The sequence below is a fragment of the Schistosoma haematobium genome, chromosome 4, assembly GCF_000699445.3.
Source record: "Schistosoma haematobium chromosome 4, whole genome shotgun sequence".
Lineage (NCBI taxonomy): Eukaryota > Metazoa > Platyhelminthes > Trematoda > Strigeidida > Schistosomatidae > Schistosoma > Schistosoma haematobium.
In genome coordinates, this window is record NC_067199.1 from 19,081,857 (window position 1) to 19,102,322 (window position 20,466).

Sequence of the window (20,466 nt, forward strand, 5' to 3'; positions counted from 1 at the left end):
AAGGCGAGTCAGCTACATTGTATTAGATCTATTAATATTTTACTATAGATAGGTTAACTAAAACCATCGTAAACAACGATAGTGCTGTTATCTCACATGACGTAGATGATGGCTGTAGTGCTATTAGATTATGACCTTGCTTGATATTAGTACATTTTTTGTTATTGTAATAATAGACTTAATCTCAAATTTACAGACTTGTCATGATGTGATCATCCAATCCACAAGAAATTGGGTGACTAGCATCGTTGTATGTACTGACTCATCCAATTGCGACAACCAGCAGTATGATGTCTAGCACCTATGAAGAATAAATTTGTGGTGAGAAGAGAGTAGTAGACGCAAAAAGCAAGAGGTGTGACCATGCCTCTATGTCTTAATCTTGCCATCTTAATTTATTTATACCTGGATTCGCCATTACTGACCTTTTCCCTGTGTTAAATTTTGCTTGTCAGTTTTCTCGGTTACCTTATGTTCAGCTTTGAGTATCGTGTGGTTACAACCAATACCACTACAAAATCACTGCTCTTCACTACCAGTATTTCGTACTTTTTGGTCCTGAGGAGAAAGTAAATAGTCTTAGAGATTCAAGATAAAATCTAAGCTAATTGTTCCCCTCCAAATCTTGAGGTCATCCAGGTGGAGAGTTTGAGAGTTTAGAGAGCTAGGTTATTAGAAAATAAGTAGTCTAAGGATTGATCTTGGTGGCACTGTAGTTGTTGTGGAGAACAAAATGACCGAGTTGTGCAAATTCTGGGAGCTTTTAATCCCCTGTTTAGGTAGTCTAAAAGCCACATAGTCAAACACACAGTTATACCCAGAGAGTTTGGTTCTCAAAACAACGCTCCGGTCAATCACTTCATCTGCCTTGGAGAAGTACAGGAGGTCGACATACACTGGATGGTTATGTTTCAGTTTGATAATCCATAAATTCTAGGTCGTCAGGATGTCTTCTTTGCAAGGTCTACAAGGTAGAAAGTCACATTGTGATCTTAGGAACGGAACTGATAGGAATGTAATTACGAAGAGACTCTTTGTTAGCATTTCCAAATGACCTTAGCTGCTGCGGAGAGCATCTTCCTTTTATAGTCAGAAGGTGACTTAACCTCGACTGAGGAACATTTGACGAGAGTAGAAAAAGGTGAGCAAAGACGGTTTGGGTGACTCTGCATAATTTTGAATCGGACAGCACCTGAGCCAGTAGATGTGTAGAATTATGGTCTACTGTGATATTAATAATAATCCTAAAATTTTAGAATTGTCATGACGTAATTACCGAATCTATGAGATCCTACGTGGATGTCACATCATTATCTTTTATGAGTACTTTGTATTGTAACAATCATCAATATATGATGAAGGCTTCAGATAGAACAATATATTTAATATAAATAAGACTTTACATAAGTAAGACCACGCCTGCAAACCGAGGAACGCCATTCGACCAACTCGAAATAAACTGAATTCATTCTTTCCGCCTTCTCCATCGTTCGGTTTTCCTCTGTGTTAAATGTTGAATATCTGTTTTCCCAGTTGTCTCGTGTTCAGCTTTGAGGGTTGCGTGGTTAGGGCCCAATGCCACTACAGATATATGTAGGTTCAGACACCTCAGCACCTCTTTGATTTGGAGGGTTTCTGACCCCACGAAGCTTGGGTCAGGGTATGAGGATATGATGCATGAACCGCTCGACACAGGAGTAATAAAGTTTGGTTGGATATAAACTCTTCGGCCAGCAGTTTATTGAGAGCATCATTAGAGCTTTGTGTCGTTAAGGAATCCCAATCCAGGAAATTTGAATCAATACGCATTTCCACGCAAAGTTATGTGTAAAATGCGGTCGCTTTATTGGATAGGACTGGCGAAATGTTTTGTCCCGTTCAGATTTGTGGTTACACGCGTTACGCAACATCCTGTGATCTGACTAGTTATCTGTGCCGTTAGAGAAAAACCAGTAGTCTCAGGTTATGTCTTTGTTTCTGATGAGTTTGTGAGAATTAGACTTCGGTCAAGAGAAGGAGCGGAAGGGTTTCATGTATGACACGGAAAATCTGAGGCATCGATCGACTGGCCAGAAGTCATCCTTAGAGGACCACACCATTCATCCACAAAAACAGAACTTCGTTTGCCCAGCCACGATATGCTTTCGAGTTCTACTCTGATAGAGCGATAATTAGGTCTGAGAAATTTTATCTATTATATGTGTTCATTTGTCAAACCAGCTTCCGTGAGCCAGAATGATATGAAGGCATGATCGCTTTGTCCATAAAGATTCATGACTAATATTTTAGTTTTTATTACAAGGTTATCATAATCTGAGGCGTGTGTCATTGCTGATGGTCTTGTGTTACTTTATTCATCAAATGTAGTTCCATTGTGTGAACTCGCTGGATCGTTGACTCACTACTGCTTTTGTTCTTTTTTTATAGCCCTCCAGAGTGACGCTACGCCGTATGCTTCATTAGTAAACAAAGTACCTACCGAATGGACGCAAAACTCCACACTCAACATGTATAATGACCCTATTGAATTGCTTTTAAGTAATCATCGAACAGTAATATCTAAAAACCAAGTCATTAAGACTATTTCAGACTGTCACCTAACAGAAAAACTGGTTTGAACAAGCAAAAAAATGCCTCTATCCTTCAAAATAAACAAGTACATAGACCTTTATAAATGTTATGAAACTTCCATGCATCATAAAAACTGTGTGTTATTGATCCAAATACTTATTGTATCGTGTGGTATTAACGTTTAAATAGGTAGTGCGGGTTTCAGTAATACTTGTTTCTGGCGGCGTTTTGGACTCCTCAGAGTGACTGACTCTAAGCTTTCTTCAGTTAATATATAGTTTCCGTCGTCAAATTGTCCTGAACTCATGTTTGATTTGCTGTTAATCGTTGTTTGTTGCTGCTGCCATTAAGAGTAAGTTCATTTTTTGTGGCTGATGCAACAAGCGACGGATCTTGTTCTCTTCCTGCTTTCCTGTCATACTCTACTTTGCATGCTCCCCTATTATCCAAAATGCCTCCAGCCTGGGCTCGAACCGCCACACAGGTTTTATGCCTAATAACCCGAGCTAAAATACTCATTCAGTCTGTTTCATCTATGTTCCCTCATTCCGTTCACTTAAGTCACGGCTGTCTTATTCACCACTCAGTCTTTTGTCTTTCGATTTTCTCATGAAAGTGACTGCAGTGAATTATCATTGTTTCTCCTTATCTACCAAATCAGATTGTTTCGGGCGAATCCATAAATATTTCGGTTTTCATCAAAGTAAATAGAACTATAATTTTCCCTTGACCATGGAAAGTTTTAGGGTTTTTGATCTCATTTCTCTAGAATTTTCTATATGGGTTTCCCTCGAAATTGGGTAAATTTTCCTCAGGATCTGAAGAATAAGAGAGTCCCTGACCTGGGCTAATTCTATGAATTTTTTTACTGCACCTTATTTAAAACTCAGCAGTGACCAAAGTCTAACAAAAAAAGTGGCCAAGACGTAACATCATATGGAACTGTTGTAACATTTGTTTTTTCTAAAATAATCACCTGAAATGCAAGTTAACTAAACCCATTAGTGTTTCGTAGTGATATCTTCTGGAAAATCTTAAGACATATTTCCTTCGTCTAGGCAGTTGTGGGCTAACTTGAGTGCGGAAACGCGTTTGCATATTTGGGGTTATGCTGCTTAAGAATCGTGATACTTCAGGGTGTAGCTAAGCAAGATAAAGCCTTGTGAAATACTAAAGAAAAGCTTTGCATAATCTAGTTTTTTTCATGCAATATTTCAACCGTCTTCCATTCGGCAACGAAAAACTAATTGTAAATCCAGAATCTGTTGACAACATAATCTGGAAAATTTTAAATAAATCAAACCGTCGTATACTTCCACCATCAGCATCTGTTGATTTTTCGGAAACTCCATCCGTCCCAAGCTCCAAGCCGTAAAACCAAATTGGTCAATTTGGGCAAGTTTGTAGACGACCCCACTAAAGGTTTCACGAAAATGCAACACGAAATCTCAAAATAGATCCAGTTTATACTTCTCCTTGCATGCATAGATTTTAGTGTATCTGATTCTCATTCTACCGGAAGATATACAAGGAGAAAGATTCGGATGGTGTTGATGGTCAGTATCTGATAAAATAACACTTGCCAGTAGTTTACAAGATTCCAAATGTCTATCTACAACCATTTAGTTACATCAAGGAATTCCTCATATACCTTAATAATTGCTTACAGCACTCTGTAATACTGCAAAAAATTTTCTCGAAAGCTCAGTAAAGAATAATGGATAGCATACATTATCTTACAAATTATATAGACATTTTGTGCACTGTTGGTCCTTACGGAATCCGACCTGTTGATTTCTCAGCCGGACGTCTACTGCGTCTTTCATCCGGTTCAGCAAGACTATTGAAAACTTCCTGGTACTGATACTAATGTGATGCACTTGTGGTTCTCACATTTGCTCAAATCTCCTTTCTTTGCTACCTTAATGATGTGTTCTTCGTCCCAGTTTGTCGGAAGTTGTTCTTCCTCCCAAGTTGTTGTGGATGGAACGTGGAGCATCATTACAATTACCCCTATATCTTGCCTCAGTGCCTCAGCTGGTATGTTGTCAGGTCCCTCTGTTTTCCCACTCGTGGTTTGTCTGATGGTCATCCTGATTTCTTCGACTGTTCGTGGAGTGACGTCTATAGGAAGGTCTACGTGTGCTACTTCGATGTTTGGTTGGTTCAGTTTGGCTGGCCCATTCAAAGTGTTCAGCGCACCTGTTCGCTGTTCTTAAATCTCAGTAATTGACTTGCCTTGTATGTTCTTGACTATTCACTGTAGTTTACAATATTTCCGTGCTAGCTGTTTCGTTGTTTTTCATATTTTCTCTGTTAAAACTTTTTCTACTGTCGCTGTTAGGCTTTCGGCTCTAATGTCCCTTTTCACTTTTTTGTTTACTTTTGTGTATTTGGCGTTGTCTTGGCTTTACTGCTCACGTTCAACCGTTGTTAATTGCTATCTTATTCTTCCCTTCTTGAATCCTGCTCAGTGTTTGGATAGAGATACATTACTTATGATAATGCTTTTTGCGACTCAGAACCTCCTGACAAGTTGAAGTTCTTTGGACAACATCAGTGCAACTCCCTGTGTGTGCGAAGCATTTTCTTCACGACCATAGTAAAACAGCATCTCTTTTGAAGGCAATCCTTGGTGTCCACCTTCGATCCATTGGATTTAACTTATTACGAGAACCGTCAAATTGTATGTCCTCATTACCTCAGCTATTCGATTAGTCCTCCCAGTCGCCCAAATTTTCCGGACATTTCATGTACCTATATTAATTGTTGCTCTAGTTATCAGTGTCGTGGTTTTCAAGGAATTTCGGCTTTCATCATGAGGCGTCATAATCCTTCTAAATGAAGATCTTTCAACTCACATGGCTTAAATTGTTTTTCTCCGGTCAGCGTTTTTAGAAAAATTATTTTCTATGGGATGGGGTTGCTGACCACATGCCCAACCCTCTTTTATTCAGACGTGGGACAGGCAGTAACCCTAGAAGGGCTATAGGCGGATTTAAAACTATTCAACCGTCAGTAACAAATTGAAGATAATTCCAGAGAGTGGTTATTTAAGTAGTAAATTTTCTTTGGCCCACATATTAAGCTAAAATTGTGTGTTCATGTGGTTCTCCTTGAAGATATTTGGTTGAATTCCTCGAGTAATTATCCATAAGATTTTGGAACCAAGGAACACTATATATATATATATATATATATTGGGACTTGCTAGTATATCAGTTCGCTAGGCTCGTTTTACACTGTATGTGCCATAACAATTTGTAGTGAGTGTGTAAAAATATGAGTAGGTTCAGTGACTCAATAGTATCTATGCTGATTATCACAACGCAAGAAGCTTTTGTACATTGCTTTCCGATTTCCATCGACTAGCGTCAATTCAGTCCCTTTGTTAGAGTCATAATGTATAACGAATGCCCAACTGTTCGGTGTGATTTTATTTGAGTGTTTTAGTTTTTCGTTGGGACTTAGTAACCAAGTAGAGTCACTTATTCAACTTTAAATAGCATTTTATTTAGTGGTTATTGTTGCTATCTGGGTGCTCGAACTAAGGATGTGGTAGGTCTGATCTCGAATCCAGCAGTTGAATTTCGATTGGCTTATTCACTAAGTCTCCGCTTCACTTGTATAGAGTCCACTAAAGTCCATCATTTACCATACTGATTAAACCATTAAAAATCTACTGAAATGTATCAGAAATATGTGTCAGGATTTTTAGAGCTTATGTAAACAATTTATGGTTATCTTATTTCCACTAATTATTCATACATAAACAACGGAGATTCTGATATATATATATATATATATATATATATATATATATATATATATAATCAATAAAATATTTTTGCTTGTTATTAATACAGGTCTCAAGCAGAAAACCAATTATCAAATTTAAATGACAGAAAAACGCTCCTCACGGATACGAAAAGTTCACAATTACGCTCTATTAGGTGACAGTGATACAGAGTTCTTTGATGATGATGATGAACCCGTTAGATTCAAGAAGACTGGTGATAAAGAGGTCAAGTCGATAAGTGAACCTTCAAAGACTAAGATAACGAAAGATACGCCCGTGAAACAATATGAAACAATTCAAACACAAAAGGAAAAGCCATCTAACATAATAATCAACAAAGCAAAACTGACCAGTTCTAATCTTTCGGCTTCTCACTGTGAAACTTCAGAACCTATAACAATTTCTAGCCACAAAGCTTTGTCAAAATCCTCTCCTTCTACCATTGTTTATTCCAACTCATTAGTCAACAATGTAACTACACCACCTTCAAATAAAGCCTTTTTTCCTGTTACGCCGTCTGGTGGCCTTCGTCTTGGTTTATCGCGTACAAAACGGTTAAGACCTTTACATGCAAATGTGCGTATAGCATAATTTATGATATTTTTTAGACGTTGTACAAAGGAATTTTTAAAACCTAATTTTGTTTTACTGTGCAATTCTCTTATAATAACTACTGCTTTATGGATTCTGATAACTGAATGTTCAGTTACTTTTTTGACTGTCAACATCAGTTGTTTTTAATTCGTTCATATCTGTGTCTTTTTACTCAGAATTTGACGTTTATCGCACTATATATTTTAAATCAATCTTTCATATTATTTGAGAATAATTATTAAATCATAGAAGAAAACCAAATCGCGATTGCATTTTAACTAGCTTTCATGTTACAGCCTCGATGTTTTATCATTTTAGATACGTCACTTGCATGGTAACTGGATCTTATTGTCAATAATAATAATAGTAATGGTAATACTAATAGACTACATTATTCAATTTGAATGAAATATTTATGTTTGGTTGCATCAACATCGTATTACTATATTAGGTTCAACTCATGGACTATCATCCGATATAGAAGTGGTAATTTGTTAATATAAAGGCTGGAAACATTTTAAAGGAGAAGATCCGATTAAATGTAAAAAGTCACGAGAAAATGAGTATGAACAAGTTTAGCAGCTATTCACCTGGAAGTAGATTTTGGAGGCGGTTGTTATGATGGATGAATTTCAGATTTGGAAAGATGTTTAAAGATCGTTAAAAGAATAGATGTAATACTGATGAACAATTAAAATCCAAGGGTACGACAGATGGTCACGTGGTTGGATTGAATAAGCCCTTAACAAACTAATATTGAGAGGCAGCCATCCCATAGATTAAATATTTGCCCCGTAAAGTAACTTATTCACATACAAAACAAACTACCAGTGCATGTGTTTAGAAGTAGATTAATACACTAGTGATTAGAAATGAATTCCGTAGAGGATTCAAGTACTGATTAAATTAAGAACCAGTTGCCAGGCTTAATTCGTGCCCGACACAGGCAGACCCAGAGGGTTTTAATAAGCTGGCGACGAGTGATTTTTTGTTGTTTACTGAGTCAGTCCTGAAATTATATCATGCTAATATGATAAGTATTTTCTGATGTGGTACTCAAGTAGAAAGTTCATATACTGGACTTCGCAACACAAGACACCGGTGATATCTAATATATTCTAAGGGTGGTATTTGCTTTCATGTATTCATTTTTCCAATCTTTTTGTATCGAAAAATTTATTTAGGAAAGTTTGCAAGATTGTATATAAATTTTTGTTCAAATGTAAACGAATGAATACATTGAAAAAATTATGCTTGTAAAATTTACAGTTACTGAAATTAAAAATAACTCGGACCTTTGTTTGTCAGTCTGGTCCGAGCTTCCTCGAAGAAATGATCAAAAGTAACAAATATAAATCGGATTCGCGAAGAAACGATTGTGCGTTAAACAATTGTCCACTTATGTTCATTTATTAAATATAGAATTATTAAATTGTAAATATGAATCATTTTCTGCTCAACACTCTGACATTCAAGTTATTGCCAGAAAAGTTTGGTTACAAACAGATCAAGTAAACGAAAAAAATGCGAACAGATAGAAATACCAAATTTCAAATAATTTTTCATCTCGACAACACAAATATGTGTGTAAATGCTTAATAATAATAGTAAAAGATATTAGTCAGGTGGTGATGTGTCAGATAGTAATACAAATACAAGTGTATCGGAAAAAAATTGTGAAAACTTAGGGAAATAATTAGTGTAAGAGTTAAGATTTCGCGCGTGGGAGTGAATCCTGGTTTCGATCTCTGGTTAGGGCATCATCTATACACACTGTTGAGGACTCCTGTACTAAGAACACCTAAGTGAACGAAAATTTAAAAACGTGAATTTGGACCAGACCAGCCCGGTCAAGAGAAAAACTAAAGGTAACAAGGGGTTCTGTCCTCTCTCGTTTCGTTGGCACAGGACGTCAAGTTAATTAAAGCAAAACTTTTGATACACTTGAATTTATATTACTATCTGACGCATCAGCACCTGATTAGTATCCTTTATTATTCTTATTATTAAACATGTACTCATATATATTTGTGTATTCATGTTGTTAAAAACTAACTGAAATTAAATATTTCGATCTATTCACGTTTTTGCTTAGTATCTGAGTGGGAGTTTTCACATTAAATGGAAAAAATGAGATCTGATTCCTTTCAAACTAACGTAAAATTATAAAATTTAGGTCTAAAAGTTTGTTTCATCTACACTGACTACATCTATCAGTTACATTGTCTCATTTCCACAATCCACGATAATACTTATTATCTTACAATAAAAATAATGATAACAGATATAACTATGATAAACTGATAATAAGACACTTCTATACATGAACAAATTTTAATTTCAGTAATGTTAGTATATTTGACTTATAAGTAAAATGAGTTGATAATTTCAACTTCTACTATCATTTACAACAAAAAAACAATGTTAAAGTAAAAGGAACTAATTTATGATTGTATATTATATTACTTAATGCCATTTGCTTTGCCTTATTCTAATAAGTAAAGCTATTTAACTATAATATATATTTAATTCATGTAAAATAACTGTGGAGAGGTGTAATATATACTTGAAACATAAAGTGTTATATTTCAGTCATATCATGATTTAATATAAACCCTTGTGTAAAACGATACGAATCGGAAGAATTATGTGATACACCATTTAATCTTAGCTGCTGTATTGTATGTAATAATCAATTATTAATCGTGACACTTCATCTATATACATTTCTAGTATATATGTGCTTTGTATTACCATTTGTCCTTGTCTTTTTGAATCAGATAAGCTGACACAAAACTAGATAAAATATTTGATACAAGCCATTTTCATACGTTTATGTGGTTGTTCGCTGTTCCATGAAAGCATGAAATGTGAGTTTCTAGGCCCATTTCGTATTCAACCCTTAAATATCACAATTAAAGAGTATGGTTAGCCGAAGTATCGTATGTGAAATTAGATATGAAATATCATTAATTACCATCAGATTCAGTAAGATTATCGGTTACAGACTGATGAACCTTTTTATACGACTAATCCACTCATCATCTCAGTCAGATTTCTATAAATGTTTGAGGGAACGATATTATGTTTTCAGTCAGCTTGTATATAATATTCAGATGATTTTTGGATAAGATTACATTATTTCTTAATTAAATCAGTATTTGAATTAAGTTTCATTCAATATTCTTACGTTCATCAACTAGAAAATCTATTAAAACAGTGATGGGATGTTTACTATAGGTGTTACGTAACGGCACGATTAGTAGTTCTTGAGCGAACGTATGTCCAACTTTTAACTATACACGATAAAAATATACCCATAGCATTAAAAATCAGTGTTAAGACATTTCAAGTGTGTGATAGTGTTTCATCTCTGATATGATGATGCATCAAAGAAAGCAGTATTATTATTTAACTGACAAAAAATCATTCATTTGCAAACACACTGTTTCAATCATGAAATTCTTGATGTCACCAGTTCGCTTATATTCCTCATGATAGTGTTCTATACTTCAGGGCAGTCAAAGAGTGAAATTCTTGATGACCGTACATCGCTTGCAATATTTTGGGACTGAGTGAGAGACAGACTGTCTTGTGGTGCTTAAGATCGTGTGCAGTAAGAAATCTCAATAAGCATCCACATCAAGTTGAGGGTTGACTTTACGGTTCACCTGCTTCAGATTGATTTGTAAAGCTGACATATCCAACTGTTTGTAATTTAAAGGCCTATTGATAGTAGCATGTTTTAGCTCAATTTCACTGATAAAAGTGAAGGCCTTGACGTCATGATCAGTATATATATATATATATATATATATATATATATATATATATATATATATATATTCAAGAACTACTTATATACGTTTAGAAGTAATGTGACGCAAAGGACGTATAATTCATCATGGTGGACGTTGACCATAAAATGATCGTTTTGCCAGGACAGACAGATTATTTCGGAATTAGCAAGGAATAAAACAGTAAATTCGTGAAGGTTTTTCACAATGGGCATCATCTTAGTAATATTTTAACCACAAATCAGCAGTGTTATACACAATTCGAGTTGAATAAAGTTTATTCCTGTCTGATAGCTTATTATATGTACTGAAAATGACTATAACGAATGGAGTATGGATTTTTTTTCAATTATTCGTGTTCATTTTACGAATACTTTGTTTGTTTCCTTTCTTTGCTTATAAGTATTAAGTTCCTCTAACCTTATCTCATTTTTCATAACACTCTCTTGATCATTTGAGTGACAAATAAAGAGTAAAAACCAACTATAGTAGGGTTAATAGAAGTTGATTTAATGCATAATCATAATAAGTAAATAGTTTCTTATGAACAAATCTCTTTTCTTCTATCTTAAATAACCAAATTTAGAAGACGAACTGAGCTGGCTAATTACCGTTACAGACTTTCACTTTACTTGGATAAGCTGATTAAATTGGGAGTTTTTCAACTACATACTCCATACTTTCATTTAAATGGCCTCAAGACAAAGTATATATATATATATATATATATATATATCATCTAGCTTAGACATATCTCCGATTTTATTCTCGAGGACAATATTCTCTCATTTTAATGATGAGAAAATGCTCTAAATAAACAAACTCAACGGAATTTGAATGTGTAAACTTTCTGTGATAAATGCTACACGAAAACCAATGATCATTTAAATGGCTTTAATTAAGCCACTTAGTTTCCTGATTTCGGTGAAACAACTTTAGTAGGGGAAGGTAATTAACCACAAATTAGCTATTTTTTGATTGACTAATTTAGCTGCATGATATTATGTGTTTTTATATGCAGTAGTGATTTTCTGAACATTATTCAGCACCTGATTTGAATAGCGAAATACAAAATCTTCAAGTGCGTTCACTGATTTTTCTCTTATTTGAATAAGCATCCATTTCTGACTACTAAGGTACAAATAAGACATTTCTGGGGATCATGTAGTGTTTGAACGAACTAATAATACCTTTGTACTTGTTGAATGCTCGATTTCGAATTCCAAATACAATACATTCGCTTGTGCTTGTGTCTTACTTCTTAATTCAATTGCGTTAATTCTGGGACTCTTAGTTCGTGCTATAATTCAAATAATCCAAAACATTATAGATCATCACTTAGCATATTAATCTCAATTAATAATTACCACATACCATTTGTGGGATTGTCTAGAATTATAGAGGGCTTGATAGTTCTTTTTCTCTAGAGAGTATAGTATACGGATAAACTTAGAACAAAATAATCATGTGCTAGAAATGCCCGAAACATGGGCAACTCCTCTAATTACGGACCAGGAGCTTGAAACACTCGGAATGTTTTTATTAAGCAACTACGATCTTGCTTGGCAGCACATCAAGCGTATACCCAAGATTTAACCAATTTTGATAAATCTTTACGGTGCTCAGTAAGGTTATCTAACACCCCAAGGTGTTCATTTGGAGTCATCCACAAGAAGCCCACAGCTGACACCGCGTAAGGCAATCGTATGCTGGAAGGATTGTCTCGCTCTATTCGTATTGGATACAATCATGTCCTAATTCGCGGAGACTTCAATCTTTTTATAGTCGATTTCGCTGGACACATGTACATTGAAGTTGGCAGTTCTATTGATGTTCGGTCTTTAAATCTTATTGAAGATATGAGACTATTCGAAAATGTAGAGTAAGCAACTCTCCGGAGAAATGGTCAGAAGCCGTCATGCTTAGAGTGCATTTTTACGAAGAAAGGTTACTAAAGTGACATTACAATACTGGCTCCTCAGAGTTAAAATGATTATGACGTCAAGGCCTTCACTTTTATCAGTGAAATTGAGCTAAAACATGCTACTATCAATAGGCCTTTAAATTACAAACAGTTGGATATGTCAGCTTTACAAATCAATCTGAAGCAGGTGAACCGTAAAGTCAACCCTCAACTTGATGTGGATGCTTATTGAGATTTCTTACTGCACACGATCTTAAGCACCACAAGACAGTCTGTCTCTCACTCAGTCCCAAAATATTGCAAGCGATGTACGGTCATCAAGAATTTCACTCTTTGACTGCCCTGAAGTATAGAACACTATCATGAGGAATATAAACGAACTTGTGACAACAGCAAATATAGGCAGTTCAAACAAGCAAGGAACGAATGGACAAAGGCTATAAGGGAGGACAGATTTCAGTACCATGTAGAGCTACTCGGTAGCTTTATCCCCCACCCAAAATGTTTATTCTGTCATTCAGCATCTCTTGGACAAATGAAAACCGGTGTTTCCCAACTGCTAGGTCCTGATGGTTCAACCGACAACGACGGTGAGGCAGTCGACCTTCTGGGAGAACCGACTTGGTGTACCGGAAAATGCAGCACATAAAAAATACACCTCTCCTGGCTCGGATATCGTTCATTCCGAACTACTGAGGGAAGGAGCTCCAATCTTACCAACACCGCCTAGCATTATGCTCTCACATTCTCTAATCCAAGGCACGAAACCAGAAAATCGGAAACTGGTTCACACCACACCAACTCTCAAGGAAGATCGACGCAGCGAATCTTCAAGCCACCAACCAGGAGCACTTCTCTAAATACCCTCAAAAATTGTGAAGTCTCTGATATGCGACGGTCTGCACGATTACTTACTATTCATACATTTCTTTTAACCCCAACAGCAGCGTTTAAAAAAAGATAACTATTGTATAGCCAACCTACTGACCGCAGTGGACAGATGGACAATCATCCTTGGTCGCAAGTGGTAGGGTGGTGTCATATACCTTGACTTCTCAAAAGCTTATGATAGGGACAACCATATATATCTTATCAATAAGCTCAAACGGTTAGTTATCAAGTCACCATTAATTAGTTTGTTTGCTTCATGCCTAGAAGATAGACGTTTTAAGACTAGGGTAAACTTTACTTTTTTCAGGCTGCAGAACGTCCTGATGGGGTTCCTTAGTATTCACTGTCAGGACATTTTCTTTTCCTAATTTATACAGGTGACTTTCATCTGCAAGTATCTTCAAAGCCATCATATTTCACAGACGATGTCGAACTTTGGAAGAAATTTTATCATCAAGATGGCAAGCCGATACTCCAGTAGGACCTGACTCTACTTTAAAGCAGAAAAGTTAACAACGGACCCACGTTAAACACTTTGGAGTGTAAAGGTATCCATCTGAAGTCTACAAGTACAACTTAAGCATCACAAGTTGTAAAATGATCTATTAACGTTCGTACCCTGTGATCTGAAGTCTTGCACTAACCATGACAGAAGTTCCTTACGAGTAAACTGTGCATCAGTAACACTGAAGCGCGTTTCTCACTAGTCCGACGGTAGAATTCTCATCACGAACTGACATCAGCTATAAAACCATGGTGCTAATTAGTCATGTGGATGAATAAATTTCTCACTAAAGTACAAAACTTGCGATCATTAATTTCATTGGATCACGCATAAATTATAGTTTCATCACTCGATCTCATTTTGTGTGGAACGTTCTTATTGGCCTTCAGGTACTAATCTATTGCTGTATGGTATGTTATTTTGTACCTGGTCTTTTTCCTTGTTGAGGCTCATTATCTGAGGCTTGTTGCGATCTACTAATTTACGGAGTGTTTTCCACAGGTGAAAGATTTCATACTGTGTTCAGTTCTTGATTATTGTTTCTGACTGCGTGCGTGTTGTATTTTTACGATGTCAACGAAGTTGATACATTATTAATACTGAGACTTAATTTATTACATTGAAGTTTTCCTGATTTAACGCTCATTCAACTTCCGTGGTTAAATAAGTAGAATTCATGAAGACGGAAACATCAAAATTATTTGTCCTATTCATCAAAGGTTTTCGGGAGCTCGAATAACTAAAGTCAGTTGTAATTCTATTGACGAACTCTGCTTGTCGATAATCAATTGTTCAGTATTTCTGTTCGATAAATGGTTGCTGTCTGAATTTCTGCCCATTGATATCAAACATATAGGTTCATTGTCGTGTCTCCTATCTTCTAGGCGCAAGCCGAATGGCTGACTGTATCAAACTTATTTAAACACGGTAGCTTAACGTCGTAATAAGTATAAGCAAAAGTATGATAACATTTACGATCTCGTATATTAGTTATTTTCAGGAAAGCATCCTCCCTACCAACACACCTAAAAGAATACTGACATCATTCAAAGCAAGACTTACGACAAATTATTAGATTTCCTTAAGTATGATGCATATCTGCTGCATTTTCTGTGGGAAAGCTCTAGTGAAAATTCATGGATTACATACTAGTCAGTGACAACAAAAATGTAGTGTGAAGAAGTCATACATTGGATCAAAACCAAATCTCAGACACCATAAATTCAGATGGAAATGTCGACGTGTATTTAGTACCGCGAAGAAATCAAACGTCCAAAATGCATCACGAGGTGTATTCTTGGTATAATACATGATTGTGTATAACGTTAGTAATGCTAATTCGATGGGAAGAAGGCTATTGTTTGAATGTCGTATACACGCTTTCACTACATATTATGGTAGCGCACGAGCTAAACGGAGTAAGCGCCTGTTATTTCCGAATGTGCGTCATTAACGTAGATGATCTGTGTCGAGTGATTGGGGGGCTCCTGGTGTTAGACAGAAGTGGTGTGACGAACCAGCTGGGTCACATCTCGTGGCCAGCTCCCAACGTGGATCACCCTTTTAGTTGTGCCACGGTACTGTGGCTGCTTTAAAGACTGCATAACACAAAGGACGTCCTTACTGAAGTATATTAGTAGGTACAAGGAAGAGATTGTAACCGCCACCGCATAGGCCAGTCTATGGCATGCGATTAATTGATGCGCGTCGGTTGTCTTTGACCTTGACGGGGATCGATGAACTGGTCGATATTGAGTGACCGACTGCTAGATGATTTGGCTAAGGCCCAATGAAATTTCACTGGCCTTAAATGAGCGAAGATTGAAGGAAGTTTAACTTCCACGACTAATTTATAGACTGTTATTATGTGTATTCTTATTGCATATTTATTAGGTTCCAGCTTATTATAATCATATTTCTATTATTGTTAGCTGACACGTAACCCATTGAGAATGCTGTAAGATTTACAATTCTTAATCTATGGAAAGTTTATTATTCACAGTAATCAGTGTACTTTTATTTAGTGCATTTAATTATTGGCAATCATGTAAGCGAATTATGCTTGATAAAAAGATGACACACCAGCTAACACACTAATTATGGGTAATCCGCCTTACAGATAAGACAAACATTATGAAAAGTACTAGTAGGTAAACAATTATTCCAGTGATATACCGACAGTACTGGACTATCGGTTCAAATGTGATATTTGCAGGTTTGTTTGTCAAATTGTTTTTAAGCTTTGTTCAGGATGATCAGTCGTGTTATTAATATCACAAGCCACATAGAAATCAAATGCATTATAAGTAACTTAAACCCTTCAGGATTTGACTACACGACCTGATATGGTGACTCGTTTTACAATACAGTCCAAAATCTTCACATCCATTTAAGTGAAGCATTACGTTTAGTGACAGTCGTGAACGGACCTAGACTGTATTTAAAAAATTCATAAAGAGAACAAAAACAAAAATCGTCATTGAAGATATGGCGGATATTCATGGTTTGTCAACGCTGTCGTTCATAACAGCATTACAATCGAGGATCCCGTATAGAGTCAAACCAGAAGCTAGAAATGAAGGAACTTGAAGATGCAAATAGTAAGTAGTTCGTATTTCAGTAAGCGCGTGATCTAAGCTGACTAGCGCCTGAGAGGTATTTGAAGCACGGAATGCCAAGCCGTGATCCGGTGCGGGTGCGTGACTAAGCCCTGGAGCAAGTGTGTCTAGTAAAACAAATGACGTCAGCCTCATTATCAAAGACTTACATAAATACCTATTTTGCTCTTTTATTTACTCCTAGACTAAAAATTTAACTACTTTTTTTAGATTTTCTCATTAATCACATGCTATTGATGGTAAAACAATACCCAAAATATTTATTTTATAGTTTTGCATTCTCAAGCCAATATTGCCAGTAAATTATACTGGTGTGCAGAAAACTATTTATGATTTACCCTAACAATCAAATAATTAGATGTAAGCGTTTTCAGTAGTTTTGAATAGTTACTTCAACGTTCCTCATCCTCTATTTTGCGCTTTGTTTAATATCCTAGTCAGTTTTCACTCGGCCATACACTTTTGGTTATTTTGGTTTGTTCTGTATGAGATGTGGGCCTTATTTTCTAAAAACGCTACTGACTGCAAAATTATACAAGATGAGGAATCCTCAGAAAAAAGTAAGATTTACATACATTTTATTTCATGCATTATAATACACACGTTCTAAAAATGCATACGTATACATTTAAATATATTAATAAATAAAATTGAAACTCCATGTCTCTAAACATTCTTGGTTTTATTCCGTTTTTAAAGTTATCGGCCAATTATGTTGAAAGTGTAAGTATTTTGAGTTGACTGAACTTATTTTTTATTCATATGTGGTTTATGTGTAAACAAATCTGTTTATCATCTGTACGTCATCGGTACTAACAAATATAGCTCCTGTAGATTCACGAAAAGCTAATTTCTTTCCGTTCTCACCTTAAAGAATGCATTTTTATTTCGTGGTACATCTAATATGTAGTAGCTATGTGACTGCCAGCGGTGTTGTATCAGATGAGTCTAGTACACGAGTAGTGTGTTTCATGCATAGCAGTCAACTCTAAAGTTGTTGTTTTCCCGGCTATTCGGTAGATGGTTGGGTACATATGTATGTATAAAGTTTTTTTCGAGAACTATTTATTTTCTTGAAATTTGGCATATGTTGGTTGATATTGTCCTGCAGTTTCCTCTTTATTTAGATACGGCTTGTATGCCTTGAAAGTAATACTCGGGTTTAATAAAAGGGTTTAGTGCAGTGAAAATCAACGTTCACTAGTTTCGTCACCATACAAAATCGTTTTTGTTGCCATAGTCACGCTTCGCGTACGTTATCCTAGTGACCCTGTTTCTCAAGCTTGGGTATATTTTAGGGGTTTTGAAAATCGGTAAAGGTTTTTTCGTTTCATGCATATTATTTTTAAAGAACAACATCCACGAGCCAAAAATATAGATGTCTGGTTTTTCATCAGTCCAAATGTATCGTAAGGACTTGGTTTTAATTGTAAATGGTGGAAGAGACGTTTGATACAGTAAGGACTTTAGGATTTTCCCATAAATACTCCAAAATTTGTGGGATTTCTCACCATGGTTCATTCATTTTCTCCAAAGTCCGAGGGGATTTCGGCGAAATACTAAGAAGAGCCCCTTGAATCTCTTCAATGTCTTGGGAGTCTCCGTAAAATGAGTTAAAGCTAAAGGGAATCTCCAGACCAGGGAAAATTGTGGGATTTTTAGTCTTCAGTTACGGCGATACTTTCGCCAATGTTGAGAAATTAGTTTCTTACACTGCTCATTGTTTGTTTACTCTCGAAATGTATGTGGAAAATAAAGAGTCTGTGAATTCAGACTTTGAGGTAGAAACATAGACGATAATCTGTTTAAGTACTATGTGTCGGCTTATAACGACTTTCAGAGTCGGATCTTGGATATCGTAGCAAGTGTCTATCGGGTATCAAATATGGATCGATGTAAAATCTACTAGAATTCTCGTTTACGGTTTAAATATTTATTCATATGGAATGAAATCTGTCTTTGTTGTGTTCTTCATGAAATTTTATAGTTTATTACACGATATGTTTTGTCTAAACTTCTTTATTGATTACCGTCGAATACTTTTTACCGATACTCTTATTTCTCTTGGTACCCTACGGTGACTAAAATTATTTTATGTAATTACAGTGGTTTATATTTTTCAACATTTTTCCATGCCACAATTCTTTGTCTTTTGAGTTGGCTTGATCATATCTCTCTGATTGACTGCTGGCTGTTTGAGAATGTAATTTACTATTTAGACTATTGGTAAAAACTTTACTAGCCGAAGTAGATTTGCTGCTTGTGAATTATCTATGTACATAAATTCTGATCTTGATATAGTTTACTACTAAAATTTATAGAGATGTTTGCTTATAAACGACTTTTGGTTCATATAATGAAAAAAGCCCATTTAGCGCCCGTTCTCTCGCTTGTTAATTATTGATGCTAATATTTAGTCTTATGTGTTTGAAAAAATGCAAATAGAATAAATTGATAAACTGTCGATGTGTCTTGGTAAAAGCCTAATGAATGGTGAGCTATAATGATTCAGTTGTGCGCGTTTAGACTTGTTATCTTTGCCTTCAAAGCAGTTGCTTATGCAAACACATGATTTCGCCTAAAGTTACGAAAGTTATATGAACGTTTTTTACTGAGAGTACAAAACTTCAGCAGTTTTTAATAGATATATATATATATATTCGTTTCTAAAGAGGAGCTGTAATAAACCAAAGTTTTTTTTCTTATTTATCAGTATTGTATTTCACAGCCATTTTCTCCTACATGTCTATGGGACTCGGTCCCACCATTTGTTTGATGAAGCTTTAAATAATGCTGTGAACCAAGAGATCTTCCCAGTATCTGTTAACGTTCTAAAAGTAAATGAAGTTTTATACTCTCTTATGGAACAATGCCCTTTGTACCTGTTTACTTATTTAATTGGTATTCAAATATACGGTAAAAGTGAAACCGAATGAATAAACAATTCTAACAATATTTCTTTTCTATATTTCCTTTTATCAGACCGCCTTTACGTGATGTTTTGCACATGTCAACAATCCTATGGTTTTTTAAATCAATTCCAGACAAAAGTTCTCCATACTCTATGGATATGAATAGCCTTCGCTTTTAAAATTTCAATTAGTCATCCACAATTAGATTCCTTGACGATAGATTTTATGACTTTTTAAGTTATGAAATAGTTAAAAACATTAGAACCGATCTACACGGAGTCGGGCTGTTTCAGTTCAAATTATTTGGTCATTTTTAAACTGATATAAACCAACTTCTTGGCTCTCGGCAACCAGTGTTTCCGCTGTTATATTTCGTTGTAAAGTAATCTCGATAATGAATTCATTTTGAGACTTTGTTATACGGTTTATGGTTAATACAAAACCGATCGTGAAAGATTGATTCTCTTTGGAACTGCATTCATGTTCAGCTGTTTTTCTTCACAATTTGCTTATTTATTTGAACACATAGATATTGGTAAAAAGAGGTACCAAATAGATATGCGCCACACAAATCTCATTTCATTTGTGTGAGGGCTGGCACATTGCTCGGCTTCCCAAACCGAAACAGGTGGTTTTCTTAGGGGCCACACCCGGAGCCTTCAACCTGAAGGTCTAGTTCACAAGGCAGTGGGGCATTGTAAGGAGATGAAGTCTCATGGTAGCCGGTGACCAACGATTGGTTCATACGCCATCTGTTGCTTCAGGATACTGGAGCCCATGTGCATCATTTGCTTGAAATCAGGGTTTTCTAACTCTCCTAGGTAGACTCACCGTGCCTACTGACCCGGCTAAAGC

The 20,466-nt window shown here is 35.8% G+C and overlaps 2 protein-coding genes across 2 annotated transcripts in view; both read left to right on the plus strand.

Moving 5' to 3' along the window:
* Window positions 1–2,765: 2,765 nt before the first annotated feature.
* MS3_00007581 (uncharacterized protein) lies at window positions 2,766–7,348 on the plus strand. The gene is made up of 2 exons (XM_012940955.3): window positions 2,766–2,923; window positions 6,438–7,348. The coding sequence occupies exon 2, from the start codon at window positions 6,470–6,472 to the stop codon at window positions 6,959–6,961; it is 492 nt and encodes a 163-aa protein (XP_012796409.1). The 5' UTR covers window positions 2,766–2,923; window positions 6,438–6,469; the 3' UTR covers window positions 6,962–7,348.
* A 9,464-nt stretch (window positions 7,349–16,812) lies between these two features.
* NMRK1 (Nicotinamide riboside kinase) overlaps window positions 16,813–20,466 on the plus strand; it is a 46,725-nt gene continuing 43,071 nt past the window's right edge. Inside the window, exons 1-2 of the mRNA XM_051215885.1 lie at window positions 16,813–16,938; window positions 16,971–17,259. Coding sequence (XP_051066428.1) covers window positions 17,190–17,259 — 70 coding nt within the window. The 5' untranslated portion in view covers window positions 16,813–16,938; window positions 16,971–17,189. The remainder of the gene's footprint in view (window positions 16,939–16,970; window positions 17,260–20,466) is intronic.

Excerpts from the sequence above, each read along its gene's own strand:
- MS3_00007581 (XM_012940955.3), top strand. The coding sequence starts at position 6,470 with ATGACAGAAAAACGCTCCTCACGGATACGAAAAGTTCACAATTACGCT.